At 36.9% G+C, this 17,032-nt stretch overlaps 1 protein-coding gene across 4 annotated transcripts; it reads left to right on the top strand.

Annotated features, from left to right (window-relative positions):
* The first annotated feature begins 5,512 nt into the window (after positions 1-5,512).
* On the top strand, positions 5,513-16,538 carry LOC115993931 (protein argonaute 10). Of its 4 annotated transcripts, none has more exons than XM_031117933.1 (22): positions 5,513-5,581; positions 7,206-7,887; positions 8,195-8,403; positions 8,718-8,867; positions 9,105-9,238; positions 9,337-9,446; positions 9,535-9,641; positions 9,861-9,999; positions 10,106-10,222; positions 10,847-10,954; positions 11,048-11,119; positions 11,460-11,582; positions 11,668-11,827; positions 11,946-12,067; positions 12,506-12,643; positions 12,740-12,882; positions 12,989-13,051; positions 14,182-14,245; positions 14,342-14,477; positions 14,594-14,667; positions 15,259-15,385; positions 15,999-16,538. In XM_031117933.1, the coding sequence occupies exons 2-22, from the start codon at positions 7,381-7,383 to the stop codon at positions 16,190-16,192; spliced, it is 2,997 nt and encodes a 998-aa protein (XP_030973793.1). In that variant the 5' UTR covers positions 5,513-5,581; positions 7,206-7,380; the 3' UTR covers positions 16,193-16,538. The 4 variants fall into 4 exon arrangements, with proteins under 4 accessions (XP_030973793.1, XP_030973791.1, XP_030973794.1 ...); XM_031117931.1 differs by lacking the exon at positions 5,513-5,581 and adding an exon at positions 5,667-6,190; XM_031117934.1 differs by lacking the exon at positions 5,513-5,581 and adding an exon at positions 5,667-6,190 and having other exon boundaries at positions 7,209-7,887.
* The last annotated feature ends 494 nt before the right edge of the window (positions 16,539-17,032 follow it).

Here is a 17,032-nt window from a genome sequence, read left to right on the forward strand (position 1 = left end):
GGAAAGGCTTGTGTGTTGGCATAGGCGGTAGGTCGAGACAGTTCCCTTGTCATTTCTAACAGCCGGTTGTAGTGTTCTAGCATAAAGTTCCACTAGGGGCTATGATTCTTGACTAGGGGCTACGCTTTGTAGCGTCAATCGCATGGATGGTTCTAGGGGCTTGGCCGAGGAGCTAATTCCCCTAAAGCCAAGGCCCCATGCCAAAAACTGAGTTTTGGACAGAACCAAGGTATTGCATGGTCCTCGGACTCAAACCTATGGGGAAACCAACTACTTATCAGAATCAAGTTTTGGACAGAACCAAGGTATTGCATGGTCCTCGAATTCAAACCTATGAGAAAACCAACTACTTATCAGAATCAAGTTTTGGATAGAACCAAGGTATTGCCTGGTCCTCGGACTCAAACCTATCGGAAAACCAACTACTTATCTGAATCAACACCTACGGGGAAACCAACTACTTATCAGAATCAAGTTTTGGACAGAACCAAGGTATTGCATGGTCCTCGAACTCAAACCTATGGGGAAACCAACTACTTATCAGAATCAAGTTTTGGACAAAATCAAGATATTGCATGGTCCTCGGACTCAAACCTATGGGGAAACCAACTACTTATTAGAATCAAGTTTTGGACAGAATCAAGGTATTGCCTGGTCCTCGGACTCAAACCTATGGAAAGGTCAGTTACTTAATAAAAATCCTAAGTTGCTCAATCCTCAGATCAAATACCAGAAGAGGTTAAAGTTATGAAAATTATTAGGAAGATGGTGAAACACCTTATTACTCAGCAACCTGTAGGGGCTGTTCATTTTTGGGTCATATGTCTTCGGATGATTACCTCCTACACCACCCTGAGCATTCGGCTGTCATCTCGGCTATTTTGGGGTAAATGTTGTTTTCTCAGGTCGGCATTATTGTGCCAAACAACTCTATTAAGTTCATAATAATATCGTTTCCTTAGCAAGGGTTTTAACCCTACGTGTCATTTGCTTAAGTTGGTATTGTTGTGCCGAACAACACTCGTAAGTCCATGATAACGTCTTTTTTTCTTGGCAAGGGATTTCGGCCCTAAGTATTGTGTTCTCAGGTCGGCGTCATTATGCCAGATAGCTCTAATAAGGTCATAATAACATCTTTTTCTTTTCTTCTTAGTAAGGATTTCTGCCCTAAGTGTCACTTGTTCGAATCGGCATTATTATGCTGGATAGTTTCAATAAGCACAGAACAAGATCTTTTTATTAACAGGGATCTCGGCCATAAGCATTGTTCATAGTATAAAAATAAAAAATAAAAAGTCACAGGGTATTACGTTTATTTATGGCATAACCATTTCAAAAAGAAGAGGTAAAGCATATGAAATGAAATAATGATGATTTTTATTAATATAAAGAGGTATTACAGCGTACAATAAAGGGTTTAAACAAGCCTATATATAAAACGAGCTACAAAAACAATAAAAAACAAAGCAAACCAACAGCCAAAAATCTTTTTAAGCTCTGCTCCCAAGTCTTTCCAAATTCTCTCCCAGTATCCCCCATATTGAGAGGAGGACCTTCCTTGGTGGGAGAGGAGAAGAAGAGGAAGAAGGAAAAGCACCAGAATGGATCTAGTGGTGGAAAGGAGAAGAAAGAGAGGCAAAAGGAGGCGCCAGTGAAGGAAGAGAGGAAGAAGCGGGGATACTTTATCCCTGCGCCAGTCCTGACTCCTAACACGCTGGTGCCATGTTAGCTATGCTCATAAGAAAGCGGCTGGTACTGATAATGGGTGACCCCATCTTAGTCGCGCCAAAAGTTTGATGCGACGAGCCCCTACTTCGGATTTTGGTTGAAAGGAGGGTAAGTAGGATCTTGAGTCTCTGCCATCCCTGCCCTGACCGAACCATTTTGAGCTTTATAAGAACATGGTATTTCAGGGAAGGGTGTGGTTCCTTCATTACTTACTCCTATCTCGAACGTAACACAATTTAAGGTGTAATTAGCAGATAAAGTAAATTCTGGAGGAGGCTAAGTGTTTCAGATTTCAGAAGGATTAAAAGGGTCTATGTACAAGAGAAATAACCTCTTACTTTTCTTCTTATATGAAGGGCAAAACAGAAGGAATTTAATCTGTCCAGATTTCCAAGAAAATCTGTAAACGAGAATATACCCGTTCCACTTCTCCACACCGTCAATAACCGTCGAATTTAAATGGTCTCGTAAAGGGAAATCATTAAAGGCGCGTTTTGGATAAGCAAACGGCAAGAACGCATTGTGAATGAATTTAGAGGAATGTCTCGTAGCCCGGTATGTTTCCGGGGTAGATGAAGAGACACCAACATTAATGAAGGACCGAGTTAAACAAGCCGTAATAAAGGCTTGGCATTACCAAAATCCTCCTCTCCAACCAAGAAGTCGGACAGCAGGATTTTGAGGGGCTATTGTGGGGCCCAATAATTTGTGGCCCTGGCCCATTTATTCATTAGGGTCCAAGGCCTGAGCCGAGGAAAGTTATGGCCCAGGATTGGTAATACAAGTACAAAATAGTCTTGAGACACAGCCGAGGACGATTCAGTCCTCGGCATGTCCGAGGTCTCATTGGAAGGAAGGGCAAAAACGGTATAGGAACAGTTTGGAAAAAATCTAAAATATCTAAGTCAATAGAGAAGGATACGCTGGAAAGTATAACGATCAGGGAAAGCTGCCCTTACTGCCATTCAATACTCTGCACCTGACAGAGCCATACTCTTCAGTTTTTACAACCACCCCTAACCACTCTAGATATGGGCTGATGGGACAAGTATCAGTCTTGAAAAAGTCGATCCTACACGTGGATGAAGGATAAGGAACACAGGCGAGTATAAAAGGAAAAGTAAGCAATCCAGAGCAGAGACTGGGAAAAATGGCTAAAAACCAGAGCCTCCTAGCCTGCTTCCAGGAGAAGGACTCCTAGGGCAAAAACGGCTTAACCATGTATGAACACCACGAAAAACCCACCGTTTGGTGACTGGGGCCTAGCCTTTCAAACCCACGCTCTATAAGTGATATTGTTTGGACCTTTTTAAGTGTGAACCCAACACCATTATGGGTTGTTACAAATCGTGTCCTTACACTACTATATTTACAACATTTGCACAACAAATCCAATGTGTATTGATTCTAATTTGGGCTTAATATTGATATCATTTTTTTACCCACCAATAACAGCTTTTTGCATAAAATTTATTGTAAAAATATTGTAGACGTAGCATTGCTCCAAAATTAATTCTCCCCCCCCAAATATAATCCTTAATGCTTTTTAATTTTTTTTAAAAAAAAGGCTTAAATAACATTGCAGTGACATGATTTGCAGCCCAATCTCAAGATGTATGAGATCTTGGCCCAGTGAGCCCAGTACAATAAATTTGTAGAGAGTAGGTTAAAGAACTAGGCCCTAATGAATTTGACAACAACTAATATGGATTTAAATGATGATCAAACAAGAACAAGAAGCACTGATCTGAATCAATTCACTGTCTGAGGAGGTAAGTCTTTATATAAATCAACTAGACTGAATACAAGTATAATTTTGATGACTACAGTGTTCTCTTTCTATTTTTCCGATCCTTTCCTCGTGGAGGGTCTCTTATATTATATAACTCCCTTTGGACCATCTTGATCCTATATTTGTTGAACATCTGAACTCTTTTTTGAGTACCTGTCCCATTAGACACCCTTTTTGGCTTTCTGTGAGTTGTGGTAGCCAAGGCAGCACTATTCAGAGGTCTTCTCCACATAAATGCGGTTAGAAAAGTAGTTACAGTGCATTCAATGCGGTGGTAGCAGTTTTCCCTTAGATATTTTTAGGTTCCCCTCCTTCTCGTATGTTTATGATGCACATCTCTATCACTGGAGTTTCATGGAAGGTCACTCTAATCATTGGAATACATATTTGAGCTGTACTTATCGTATTCGATGAGATATTCCTCCTCGGACAATCTTCCTATTTGCATCTTGCTCATTAAATCCTGAGCCTGTGCCTAAACCGTTCATTATTATTTGTTCCTCCTCGAACCACTCATGCTCTCGGCCAAGGCCCAAGGCCCAATATCTAATTTGGGCCCTTAATCCTACAAACACCTACAAATATTAGCCCAAATAACAATAAACATAAACCAAATAAAAACAAGACAAGACTAAACAACAACAAGTGAACAAATTATTCAACAAAAAACCTATTATAAAACAAAAAGATAAAATTTGTAACTCGATTAACCTATTCAATAAAAATAATCTCTAATTTCATTTTTCCTCTAAAAATGGTACCAAAAAATATATTGTAATTGTGAGTTTTCCTTGATGGTGACGACAGTTATACTTTTTTTGGCTTTGTAGTTACAAAATTTTTTCTCTTTTTAGCGACTCGACTCGCAGTTGTAGCAAATATTCAAGTTATCACTTTATTAGATTTTGTATAATTTAAATTTTTTAGTGACCACCCTAAAAAAAAATTCATAGAGCTATCACTGTTGCTAACAATTGATTCCTCAACTCATCTCTCTTCTCTAGTTATCAGATCTACAAGTTGAGTTGCCAATTGCATGATTAAATATCCTTGATCACTCCAAAGCCTCTTGGAGATTTAGGATTGCTTTCCAATGATTCCCAACACGAACAAACACTCAGGAATTCTGAAGGTTACCTTGTGTGTATTGGATTTAATCACATTTCACATACATAATTTGGCAATGGTGAAAGAAAAAAAGGTAGGGAGAATGAGAAGGTTTTTATTCTAGGGTTTTAGGTCTCTCTCTAGCTCTTCAATATAGTTATTCAACTTGCAAATTTCATGGGAAATGAGATTTATATATATAGGCTAAGAGTTGGTACTGTGGAAACATTTGTAACTGGTTTCTCTCATATTTTGCAATTCTTGTCAAGCGTGTGTTATGTGAATGTCTAGCTAACTTGTTGTCTTAGCAATTTTTCAAAAACCAATCATATGCCATTTTGTTATCAGCTATTTCGCTCAGTCGAAATGCTTACTAGTACAACTTCAATTTTAGCTCTTTAAATTTCAACCAACTTACAAATTAACCCACAAGATAAAAAATACACATTACAATGAATTTGAATGTTTAATTATAAGAAAACTTTGAGTGGAATAAGCGATCCTAACAATAACCATTAATTTAGAAAAATGGAATATATTTAAATTATATCAAATTTGTTAAAAAAAGAAAGAAAGTAAAAACATGGTGTGGAAAAGCTTAATATGTATATGGTACACCTTAGAGTAGTAGATCAAGGCTTAGGAGTCAAAAAAAGCAGAAAAGGCCACACGAGGAAAAGTGGACCCCGGGTCTTATCCACCATTGAATCGACCGTTAAAGGCTTACCAAAGCCACTAGATGGGTGGTGTTGGTGGGTACAGTGGAAAGAACATGAAAATTAATAATAATAAAAAAAACAAAGATATTTTTTTTTTAAAGAGACATTACATAATACACTACATAGGGACTAGAGAGAGAGAAAAACAAAGAATTGGAAAGAGAGAGAGAGCACAAAATGGAGAAGCCTGCCTGCAAGAGAGAGAGACTGCAAGTTCGAATTATTCTTCTTCTGTGTATGATTGCTTTTATAAATCCTCAGTGGCTCTTTTGGACTCATACACGCCACTTTCCTCTTCCTCTCTCTCTCTCTCTCTCTCTCTCTATGTTCTATATATTTTTTTTCTTTTCATTTTTTATTATAAGTTTAAATCTATGGTCATGTTAATGTACGTCCCGAGGCTGCGCGACCAGTCCAGAATGGAAACAAAGCGAGAGAGTGAGAGTGATAGAGAAAGAGTCATTTTTTTTTTTAAAGCAAAGCAAAGGAGAGGCAGGGACCTCACAAGCCTTTTACACGTGATAAAGAAAACACCAAAAGCGCTTTGCATGCGTGTATAAAGATTCATATTCATCATCATCATCGTCTTACTCTCTCTCTTTCTCTCTCTGAATTCTGAATCCTCCACCAAAACCCCATCTTTAATATTTATAGCCTACTTTTGGTTCCCCTTTTAATCTCCCATCACGTTCTTTGTTTCCCTTCCTTTTTAAAGTACACCACCCTCTCCTCCTTTCTTTGTTATATACTAGTACTACTTGCTACTTGTTTTAGTACTTGATTCAAGTTTCAACTTCAAAGCTACTTCTTTTACTCCTTAAGACTACGCTCTCTCATAGTTAAGGTGGGTTGGTTAGTTGCTGAGTCTTTAATTTTTTTTGCACTCCAGATGATATTTAATGTTTGTGGGCGCATTGCATTAATTTTGTGTATCCTACAGATAGTGATTTCACTGCCCTTTTCAATGTTTATTCCTTCCCTTTGGATATGTTCTAAATTTTTGTTTTCTTCTGTGTGTTTTTATTCTCTTTCTATGGCAGTCATACGGTTTTAAAATTTTATTTTTTTAATTTCATTTGTTTGTTTTTATACTTTCTTATGTTTTTATCTGCTTCGGTTTATTCATCTTGTATGTGATTTTCGGTTCTGGGTAGGGGACAGACCTAAAGAAATGGTTTTTGTCTTCTGGGTATTTCCGTTTCTTGGGCTTGTATTAGTTTCTTTTGTTTAACATATTTATTTTGTTTTATTCTATGCTCTTCCTTGTCTTGCTGATTCATGTTCATTGGTTTGCTAATAGAGGCATCTGAAGAAGGTTTGGGTTTGGGGTTATGGGTTATGGGTTATGGTTGATTTTGTCTTTGCATTTATGGTTTTCGAGTTATAGACCTGATTTTCTGGCTGCAAGTTTTGTTTGGGGTTTCGTGTTTTATGTTTCTTCTCTTATTGATGGTCCTCCCAGATTTTGAGTGGAGACTAAGAAATATGTCTTAAAAAAAATCTATTTTTTGGTCTTGTATGTCTGCTTTCTTCACCCAATGGCTCTACACTTACTAGTCAGACAAAAAATGTAACTATTTGTTGTTGGGTTTTGGCTCTAATTTGTTTCTATGTATTTTCTAAGGGTCAATCTCCTGCCTGAAACAGAGCTGTGAATGGTTTGGGGTTTTCAGTTTAGCAAATAAATAGTAATACTAGTAATCGTCAACGAAAGACTGGACTTTTACCCTTACACCTTTTACTTTGCGTACAAAGCCATGATGCATTTCTCATCATTATTCCCATTTGTTTATTCCTCTGCAATCTACGGTCATTTCGCTTACCTGCATTCTTTGCTTCTTGTTGTTGGTCTTTTTCAGCAGGAATAGTCTTTGAATCTGTGAGAAAAATAAGTGAAGGCTAGAAGTAGAAGAGGAAGAAGAGAAGACAGCGGGTGTTGCGTGACATATGGTAAAAGTGATTCTCTTTTTGAAGAAAAAAGTGGTTGTGCTTTGTTTCATTAGTCTCATCAGTCAGCAAATCAACTAAACCAGCATGCCTATAAGGCAGATGAAAGAGAGCTCAGAGCAACACCTTGTGATAAAAACCCAATTGCAGAATTCCATGAACCCGGTTCAGAAAGCACCCAAAACAGCCCAAAATGGCAAAGGTCCACCATCACCATCACCACCAAAAGAACCCCACAATACCAAGCCCCATAACCAAACTTCACCACCTTCAAAATCCAGAGGAAGAAGAAGAAACAGAGGGGGCAGAAAGTCTGATCAAGGTGATGTTTTTATGCGTCCAAGTTCTAGGCATTGCACGGTGGTGCATAAACCTGTCTCTGCAAACCGTGCAGGAGCTCTTGTAGCAAGTACTGCAAATGGTACTGTTGAAAATGGTGGCAACTTGTGTGAACCGGAGATGCGTTTTCCCACATCAAGCAAGTCTTTGAGTTTTGCTCCTAGGCCTGGATATGGTCAAGTTGGGGCAAAGTGTATTGTCAAGGCCAACCATTTCTTTGCTGAGTTACCAGACAAGGACTTGAACCAGTATGATGTAAGTTCTTTTCTTTCATGGGGTTTAATATCTATTAATATGCTGCTGCTAAAAATTGAATTGGTTTATATTTTTTTTTCCTTGTTTCTTAGCAATTGGGCCCCTTAATCTGACATTCAATAAGTTTATGGTGTGGTTTATCCCTATGTTTGCTGTTACATTGCAGTTGAAGAAATTGAATAGGTTTCTGTTTTCCTTTACGGTCCTTTTCTTCTAATGCCATTTATGTGCGTTAAATTCGGCCATCAATTTTGTTCCTGTTGTTTTTCTTTTCCCCTTTTGACCATCTGTTGCCTACTGTTTGCAGGTTACCATAACTCCTGAAGTGTCATCAAGAACTGTAAACAGAGCCATCATGGCAGAACTGGTGAGGTTATACAAAGAATCTGACTTAGGAACGAGACTACCTGCTTATGATGGCAGAAAGAGTCTGTACACAGCTGGGGAGCTTCCTTTTGCTTGGAAGGAGTTCAAAATTAAGCTAGTAGATCAAGAAGATGGAATCAATGGCCCTAAGTAAGGATTTATTGCTTGCGCTCTCTTGTCATCATTAACTCTCCCTTTTCCTTTCTGCCATCTGGGTTTTCCTCTTTTCGTTCAGTTGAAGGTTCTCATTCTAACAAATCATATAGAATTGGAGATTAAAAAATAAAAAGAAAAACTAAAAAAAGGAAATGACAAAGGAAAAGGAAAATCTCCCCCCCCCCCCCCCCCCAAAAAAAAGATTTACATTGATCAAATATTTTGTATCAATGAAGGACTTTATTTTGGCCTTGTTTCTGTATATTTCAGTGGAAGTAACCTAAATTGACCAATTTACAAATTTTCAGAAGGGAGAGAGAATATAAAGTGGTGATTAAGTTTGTTGCAAGGGCAAACATGCATCATTTGGGCCAGTTTCTAGCTGGCAAGCGCGCTGACGCACCACAGGAAGCTCTTCAAATTCTTGACATTGTATTAAGAGAACTTTCATCAAAGAGGTATAATTTCCCAATGCTTGTTATCAGGTTAAATTTTATATGCGACCAGTGATCCTCATACAACTCTCCAAAAATTGATGTAAAATTGAGGGTATGGTTGCCTCTCAAACACTTCTCTTATACCCTGCAGAAGCGAGTCTTGTACACTAGATGCAATATATATATATATATATATATTCATCAATGACCCTTGTACGATTGGTTCTTATTATCTTACAAAGCCTGCATTTTGTAAAGGTACTGCCCCGTTGGGAGATCCTTTTTTTCACCCGATATAAGAACGCCACAACGGCTTGGTGATGGCTTGGAGTCATGGTGTGGATTTTATCAGAGTATAAGGCCTACCCAGATGGGCCTGTCCTTGAACATTGGTAATAGGCTACAATTCTGTGAATTTTCTAATCAAATTACTCAAGTTCTTTCTCAAACAGAGTCACATTTTTATTCACTCAATCATCGCATGTAACAGACATGGCTTCAGCTGCATTTATTGAGCCTCTCCCAGTTATAGAGTTTGTTGCCCAGCTTTTAAGCAAAGATGTTTTATTAAGGCCATTGTCTGATTCTGACCGTGTAAAGGTGCTTTTCTCTATATTGGTGATGCCTTCTGGTTCCCTTTTCTTGGTATTTCATTTAATCTAGAATACCACTTTGAAATGTTTACCAGATTAAGAAGGCCCTTAGAGGAGTGAAAGTTGAAGTAACACACAGAGGAAATGTACGAAGAAAGTATCGTGTTTCAGGATTGACATCTCAACCTACGAGAGAACTAGTGTAAATCTCTAACTATTCCTTGTTTATATTTTCACCTCAAAGTCTATGAGCTATTAAGTTGGTGAGAGTTCATGTACTATGAAAGAATGGAAGTTCAGTAAAATCCAGCTTAGTTGTATTTCCAATAAGAGCAAAGGCAAAACTTGTTCCATTTCCTCCTAAAATGCTTGATTGATAAATTCATTTGCATGTTTAATTAGTTAAGGTATACTTGTTCAGGTTTCCTGTTGATGACAATTCAAACATGAAATCGGTTGTTGAATACTTCCAAGAGATGTATGGCTTCACCATTCAACATACACACCTTCCTTGTCTTCAAGTAGGAAACCAGAAGAAGGCTAACTATTTACCTATGGAGGTAGGGAGTACTCCTTAGCAAGGTTTTCCTTTTATCCTAATTTATTTTATTTTATTTTCTATTTTGTACATTTTTGCATGAAATCTGCATGATTGTGATTTTTCAGGCCTGCAAAATTGTTGAGGGGCAACGATATACAAAAAGGCTGAATGAGAGGCAAATTACTGCTCTACTAAAAGTTACTTGCCAAAGACCTAGAGATAGGGAAAATGACATTTTGCAGGTATTTGTAACATTATAAAATATTCCTCAAAATATTAATAGAGTGATAGTGAAACGTTACAAGATAAGTTTTGTGAACTTGGCATAATTCATATACCACTTTTGGTTTACTTGCTTTTGCTTATGATATCCAGCTTTGAAACCTTAGAACCTCGTTCCATCCCTAATTAATTGTAAAAATCTTGAAAATTTAAAATGTCATCTGTCTTCTTAAGATGAATAATTGAAGCGTTATAGCATTTCTAGATTCCAAGGGAGAAGAAAATCTTACATTTTATATGACTGTTTCTGTTCTTGAGAACAGGTGTCAAATGTTCTTACAGATTAAATTCATTCAACTTTTACCTTCTCAGGAAGGCTCTGTTATTCTGCATAGAAGTCCAAAATATGTAGAGGTTTTGGCTACTTTCATATGATTCAAAAGGGTCTAGAATTGATGAGATTGGAGTCATTGAAATATCAATATAATAGCCTGAAACTTATGAATGAATCTCAAACACAGTTGCAGGAAATTTAACAAGAGATCATTGGGACAATGCAGGGCTTGTAAATAGAATTATATGGTGTTTTTGGTCTTGAATTAGTTTTTTATAAATAACATTTTATCCTTCTTGGACACAAGCAGACGGTTCAACAGAATGCCTACGATCAAGATCCTTATGCAAAGGAGTTTGGGATCAAAATTAGTGAAAAGCTAGCTTCTGTTGAGGCACGAATTCTTCCTGCTCCTTGGGTAATGTGCTCCTCCACTTATCATGATTATATTTCAGAAAATAGCAGTTGATATTATATAAACTGTTTGCTATAATGACACTCTTAACTGCAGCTGAAGTATCATGAAACCGGAAAAGAAAAGGACTGTTTGCCACAAGTAGGTCAATGGAACATGATGAACAAGGTATTCTACTATTGGTGCATTGATCTCTTGTCTTATAAATATTATTAATTATTCTGTCACAACCAACTGGGAGACAATAGTTGAAATGTTGTAAAACTTAAAGATTCATCATTCAGTTTTCATAAACAAAATAAATGAGTATTAATTTTCAAATTCCCATCAAGTCAGTAATTGTTTAGAATGGTGAAAGAACTGAATTTTTTTTTTTTCTCTCTCTTCAGATTTTTTATTTATTTATTTTTTTTTAATGTCTCTTACCTATAAGGGTTTTAGCATTATCATTGAGTTTACATTGATTCTACCACTGATCTCTTGGTTTCCTGCACCTCACATAATGCAGAAAATGATCAATGGGATGACTGTAAGTCGGTGGGCGTGTATAAATTTCTCACGCAGTGTACAAGAAAGTGTTGCTCGTGGGTTTTGTAATGAACTTGCCCAAATGTGTCAAGTATCTGGCATGGTAGTTTTCTATTTGTTTCATTCTGCATGTTTGAAGGACGAACAATATCATCTAAGCAGAGCCTAAAGTTTTTCCTGTTTTCTAGGAATATAATCCAGAGCCTGTCATTCCAATCTACAATGCCAGGCCTGAGCAAGTGGAGAAGGCCTTGAAGCATGTTTTTCATTCAGCCATGAACAAGACAAAAGGAAAAGAATTAGAGCTTCTGTTAGCTATTTTGCCAGACAACAATGGGTCACTGTATGGTATGCCATGTCCCATAGTTTGGTGTTTATGATGCATGAAACTGTGATCTGAGCTTGATTTGCTCCAACTGAAACAAAACTTGAATGTGACATGGTTGTTCTCTGATTCTGTTCTCAGGTGATCTCAAGCGAATCTGTGAAACTGATCTTGGACTAATATCACAATGTTGTCTCACGAAGCATGTTTTCAAGATCAGCAAGCAGTACTTGGCTAACGTATCTCTGAAGATCAATGTTAAGGTTTTATTTTTTATTTTTTTTTCAAGGTTATATAAATTTTTACCATGAATTTCATGTAAGTTACATCATCAATGTCAACAAAATTCTCTGAATATTTTGAGATGTATCAGGTTACAAATTTCTCATTCTCTAAGCATTAATAGCTTGAATTTTACCACATATTTTGAGATGTATCAGGGTACAACTTACAAATGTCTCATTCTCTAAGCATTGATAGCTTGACTTTTACCACATAACTTGATTAGGTCTCTAATTTGAGAATGGTAATGCATACCTCCTATTTAGTTTCCCATTGTAATTCTTTAACTATGTACCATTGTGGAGGCTGGTACCAGCAAGCCCACTCTTGTGACAATATTTCTTCAATAACTTCTCAACTTTCCAGATAATTCGTGGCTCCTGATGCTGAATCCTTAATTTTCCCTATTCTTGGTGCAGATGGGTGGTAGAAACACTGTTCTTCTGGATGCTATCAGCTGCAGAATACCATTAGTTAGTGACATACCAACCATTATATTTGGAGCTGATGTGACTCACCCAGAGAACGGAGAGGACTCCAGTCCCTCAATAGCTGCTGTATGATTTCATAAATAATTTATATTTCTACAAACTTCTTTTCACTGTAAGAATTATTGAGACATTGGTTGCTGATAAATTTTGGTCCAACTGTAGGTAGTAGCTTCCCAGGACTGGCCTGAAGTAACAAAATATGCTGGATTAGTTTGCGCTCAAGCTCACAGACAGGAACTCATACAGGACCTGTACAAAACGTGGCATGATCCAGTTCGTGGCTTGGTTAGTGGTGGCATGATCCGGTATAGCCACTCTTCATTTGCTTAAGCTGGAATTTTCATCTTCTTTACTTTGTTATCCTTTTATGGTGTCAGCATATCATGTCTGTATTTATCCTGTTTTGTGCAGGGATCTCCTAGTTTCTTTTAGGAAGGCAACGGGGCAGAAGCCACTGAGAATTATATTTTACAGGTCAAATATTCTTGTCTGCAATGCAGTCTTTCAGATTCTCTTTTGATTTTCCCCAAATTATGTTTTCTTTTTAATGTTTCATGAGCATTTTTGACATTGGTGCAATTTAACACAGAATTTGCTAGTTACCTATAACTAACTCGCTTGAAGTGTTAAATTCAGGTTGCTATTTGCTTATTAAAATATAACTTTAGATGGGTGGATGTCATTCTCAAATCTAATGGAGGTTGCTACAGAAAAATTTGTTAGTGGCTTGGGGTCTTGTCGTCTTATGGAAACAGTTGATAAGATAAATTGCTAAAGCACTTTATTTTTAGCATAACTTTTTTGAAAGTTAGACTATATTTTGTGCTAAAGATTATTTGCAACATTCTTTAGTTGAAGAAATTTGAACTTTTGAAACAATGCAAACTCAAAGTTTAACTAAGGAGTTTTCTTAAATTATCTATGCAAACTCAAAGTTTAAACTGGTGCAAGTCAAAAGTCGATTTCAAATTAGAAGAATATCTTCTCTTTTGAGGTTTTCATTAAAGTATATCAGAATACTATAGCTAAAAGCACCATGCTGATTTAGTTTTACATGGAGTTTCTGTGCATCAATCATGTGTCTGATTAATATTGTCATTGTGTTCGTGAGAATCAATCGTCTAACAATATTTATACACTCTGCTGAGAGACTATTGGATGTCTATGCAAGAGAAGCAAGCCTTTTTCTGGGTCAAAAAATAACTATAACCACTTGATGATATATGGTATGAGTATGCATTTTCTCATATCAGATACCAAATGTGCGGGAAAGAAAAAAGAGAGGCTAATGAGCTAAATATAGGGTTGGAGGGTAAGGTCATGGGTTCAAGACCTGTTGAGTGCATGTATAACTACCAATAAAATTGACCCTCAAAAAGTGATAGCATCTATGAAATTGCTCAATGGAATTGATACGATTAATTATATCTCTGGAGGGATTGAATTTTTCATTGATTTTGTCATTCTTTGATCCAAGTTTGCTTGATCTGCATACTTTGGAATGTGTATAGATATTTAGATGCATATATTGTGTTTAAGAAATGCATTATGATTTTAATTTTATACTTAAAAGTTCTTATGATGATGAAAAATTATTCAAACAGGGATGGTGTAAGTGAAGGACAGTTTTATCAAGTTCTGCTTTACGAGTTAGATGCAATCCGGAAGGTGAAAATTGATATATTTGTCTCTTTTTCATCATATTAAATTATTTAGGACAAATATGGAAAAATTATGTGGTTCTTATACATAATTACCATACAGGCTTGTGCTTCGCTAGAACCAAATTATCAGCCACCAGTGACTTTCATTGTGGTACAAAAACGACATCACACTCGATTATTTGCTAACAACCATAGGGACAGGAGCAGCATGGACAAGAGTGGGAACATTTTGCCTGGTGAGGTTTTAGTTTCTTCAAAAATCGTATCCATTTTGCTTTGCATACATATGCACAATTCAAACCATCATCGATTTTGTAATGTTTATCCAATGACATTTAATCTGTTTTCTCAGGCACTGTGGTTGATTCTAAAATCTGTCATCCAACGGAATTCGATTTTTATCTCTGCAGCCACGCTGGAATTCAGGTAAAAACATTATATTTGGCTAGAGAGGAGTCTTATCAAACCATTTTGTTTGTTTTTGGTTGCTCATATACAACCAAAATACATTTGTCCCGAGCCACTTGATAGATATTACAGTTAACTATGCTTTAATTTGTTGACCCAAAAACAACAGTCTACCTTATCCAAACTTTTATACTCAGGCCACTACTGGGGTGGTCGAGAGGATGCTATTGTAGGTAATATCAAGGGACTAAGAGATATATTGAAAAAGGAGCATTCATGATTGTCCTTCCTATATCTTTGTTTGGCTGTCAAATTGACTTAGGAAGTTTTTGGGAAATGAGTTGTTATACATCCATTTTAAAACCATCTCTTGGATAAGGTCCCAAATCATATTGGTACATGAAAAGGTGCTCCATTTAATCTGTCATTCTGAAACCATAGCAATATTGGGATTGACATTTAGATGGAAAAGCCACGTGCAATGGAAGATTCTTATTATTATTTACTAGTGAGAAGTTGACAACTTTTGCCTGTTTATTATTTGTAAATCATGCAGCTTAAGTACATATTCACTAACATTTTGAAATTTATATCTTTCTAATGTGTTAGGGGACAAGTCGGCCAGCTCACTACCATGTTCTTTGGGATGAGAACAATTTTACACCAGATGGAATCCAGTCATTGACGAATAATCTTTGTTATACATACGCAAGATGTACGCGTTCCGTCTCTGTTGGTAAGCAAAGTAGTTCCTTGCACAGTCTCACATATATTTGCAATTGAGGTTGACACCTTATAGGACTTCATTCCCCTATAGGAAGGTGTGATGGATTCACGGTCAGACCCTCAACCCCTCACCCATCTCTCTGCCCTAAAAAAAGGGTGTCAATCTTTAGAGGGATGATGGAATGATTTTGAAGGCTAAGCAAACCCTAGTAAGAGTTGTAATGGACTCAACATTGAGGAGTATTATAGATGCATGTTCTTTATTTTTCACCTAAAAAAAAAAAAGGAATAAAATATTTTTGTGTTCAAGAAACTCATTAATTTAGGGCTCTGTTAGGAAGGTATAAAATAAAATGGAGAGAATTGTTGCAACCCTAATGAGTTACAAATGACTTGCTGAGAATAGTCTCTAAAATTTTTTTCAGTTTTCCCAACTTAATTCATTCATTTGAATGCATCTGAGATAACTCCCTAAATCTGAAGCATGTGGTCATGCCCTCAAAAAGTGCCTTGTCATGATCATGAGCTGTACAGATCCTGTCCTGAAGTTATAGCATAAATGATGTAGCCAGTTTTAATGTGAAGTTGTAACTGAAGTAGCTGAGTTTGTTGCTATTGTGCAGTTCCTCCAGCGTATTATGCACATTTAGCTGCTTTTCGTGCTCGATTCTACATGGAGCCAGAGATGCAGGAGAATGGCTCGACGGGTGGGGGTGCTGGTCATGGTGCCAAGGGAACACGAGCAGCTGGAGAGTCTGGTGTCCGGCCATTGCCAGCCTTAAAGGAGAATGTGAAAAGAGTAATGTTTTACTGTTAGAGACTGCAGAGAGGGTTAGTGGCGGAGCAATAACCGGGAGATATGGCAATCATGAATTGCTATTTTCTTTTCGGGTATTTCTTCTTTGTATATGTATGACGTGATCCAGGCGTAGTTACAAGTTCTTCCCAATTCTCAGATCAGTGAGATTATAGTGCTAGAGCAATAGAGCTTTAGTTTATGTATGGTTCATACTTGGTAGAGAGCTAGAGAACATGGGAAGTACACCCATCATAGATTACAGGTCTTTATCTCTGCATTGTCCACCCATAATGGGAAGAATGTCAAACTAGGCCATGTAGAAAATATTTATCAATCTATATGTAGCAAAATTTTCCCCAAGACTTGAATGGTGCTTAACCTTTGTTGCTTGAGAATCTTTTCATTTACGTGGCAACCATCGAAGATCATGAAATAATCTAATAGTAATTACGTCCAATCTTAAGTGGGAGTAACTGGTAAAATCATTGTAGATGGTGAAAATAATAGTTATGCAACCTAAGCACTAAGTCTGTGGACGCCTGCTGTTTCACACGTTAATTTTTTCTACTACTTGTTAAAGGTGGCAAACTGTGATTGATGAGCGATAAATTTTGACATTTTTTTTACCCGTTGACACTACCTTTACTGTTAACCAACTGAAGCTTATCTTCAGCCAAATTGCTAAAAAAAGGAGTGAAAAAGTGCATGTCCTTTCACTCTGTTCCTTATTGAGGGAGTTGATGCATGGCAGCTTGAGATAAATATATATATATATATATATATATATTTTATTTATTTATATAAAACCAAAGATACAGGCAAAAGCATATTTTACTATCGTTTCCTTGATATGTTCAA

This window comes from Quercus lobata, chromosome 6 (genome assembly GCF_001633185.2).
Source record: "Quercus lobata isolate SW786 chromosome 6, ValleyOak3.0 Primary Assembly, whole genome shotgun sequence".
NCBI lineage: Eukaryota > Viridiplantae > Streptophyta > Magnoliopsida > Fagales > Fagaceae > Quercus > Quercus lobata.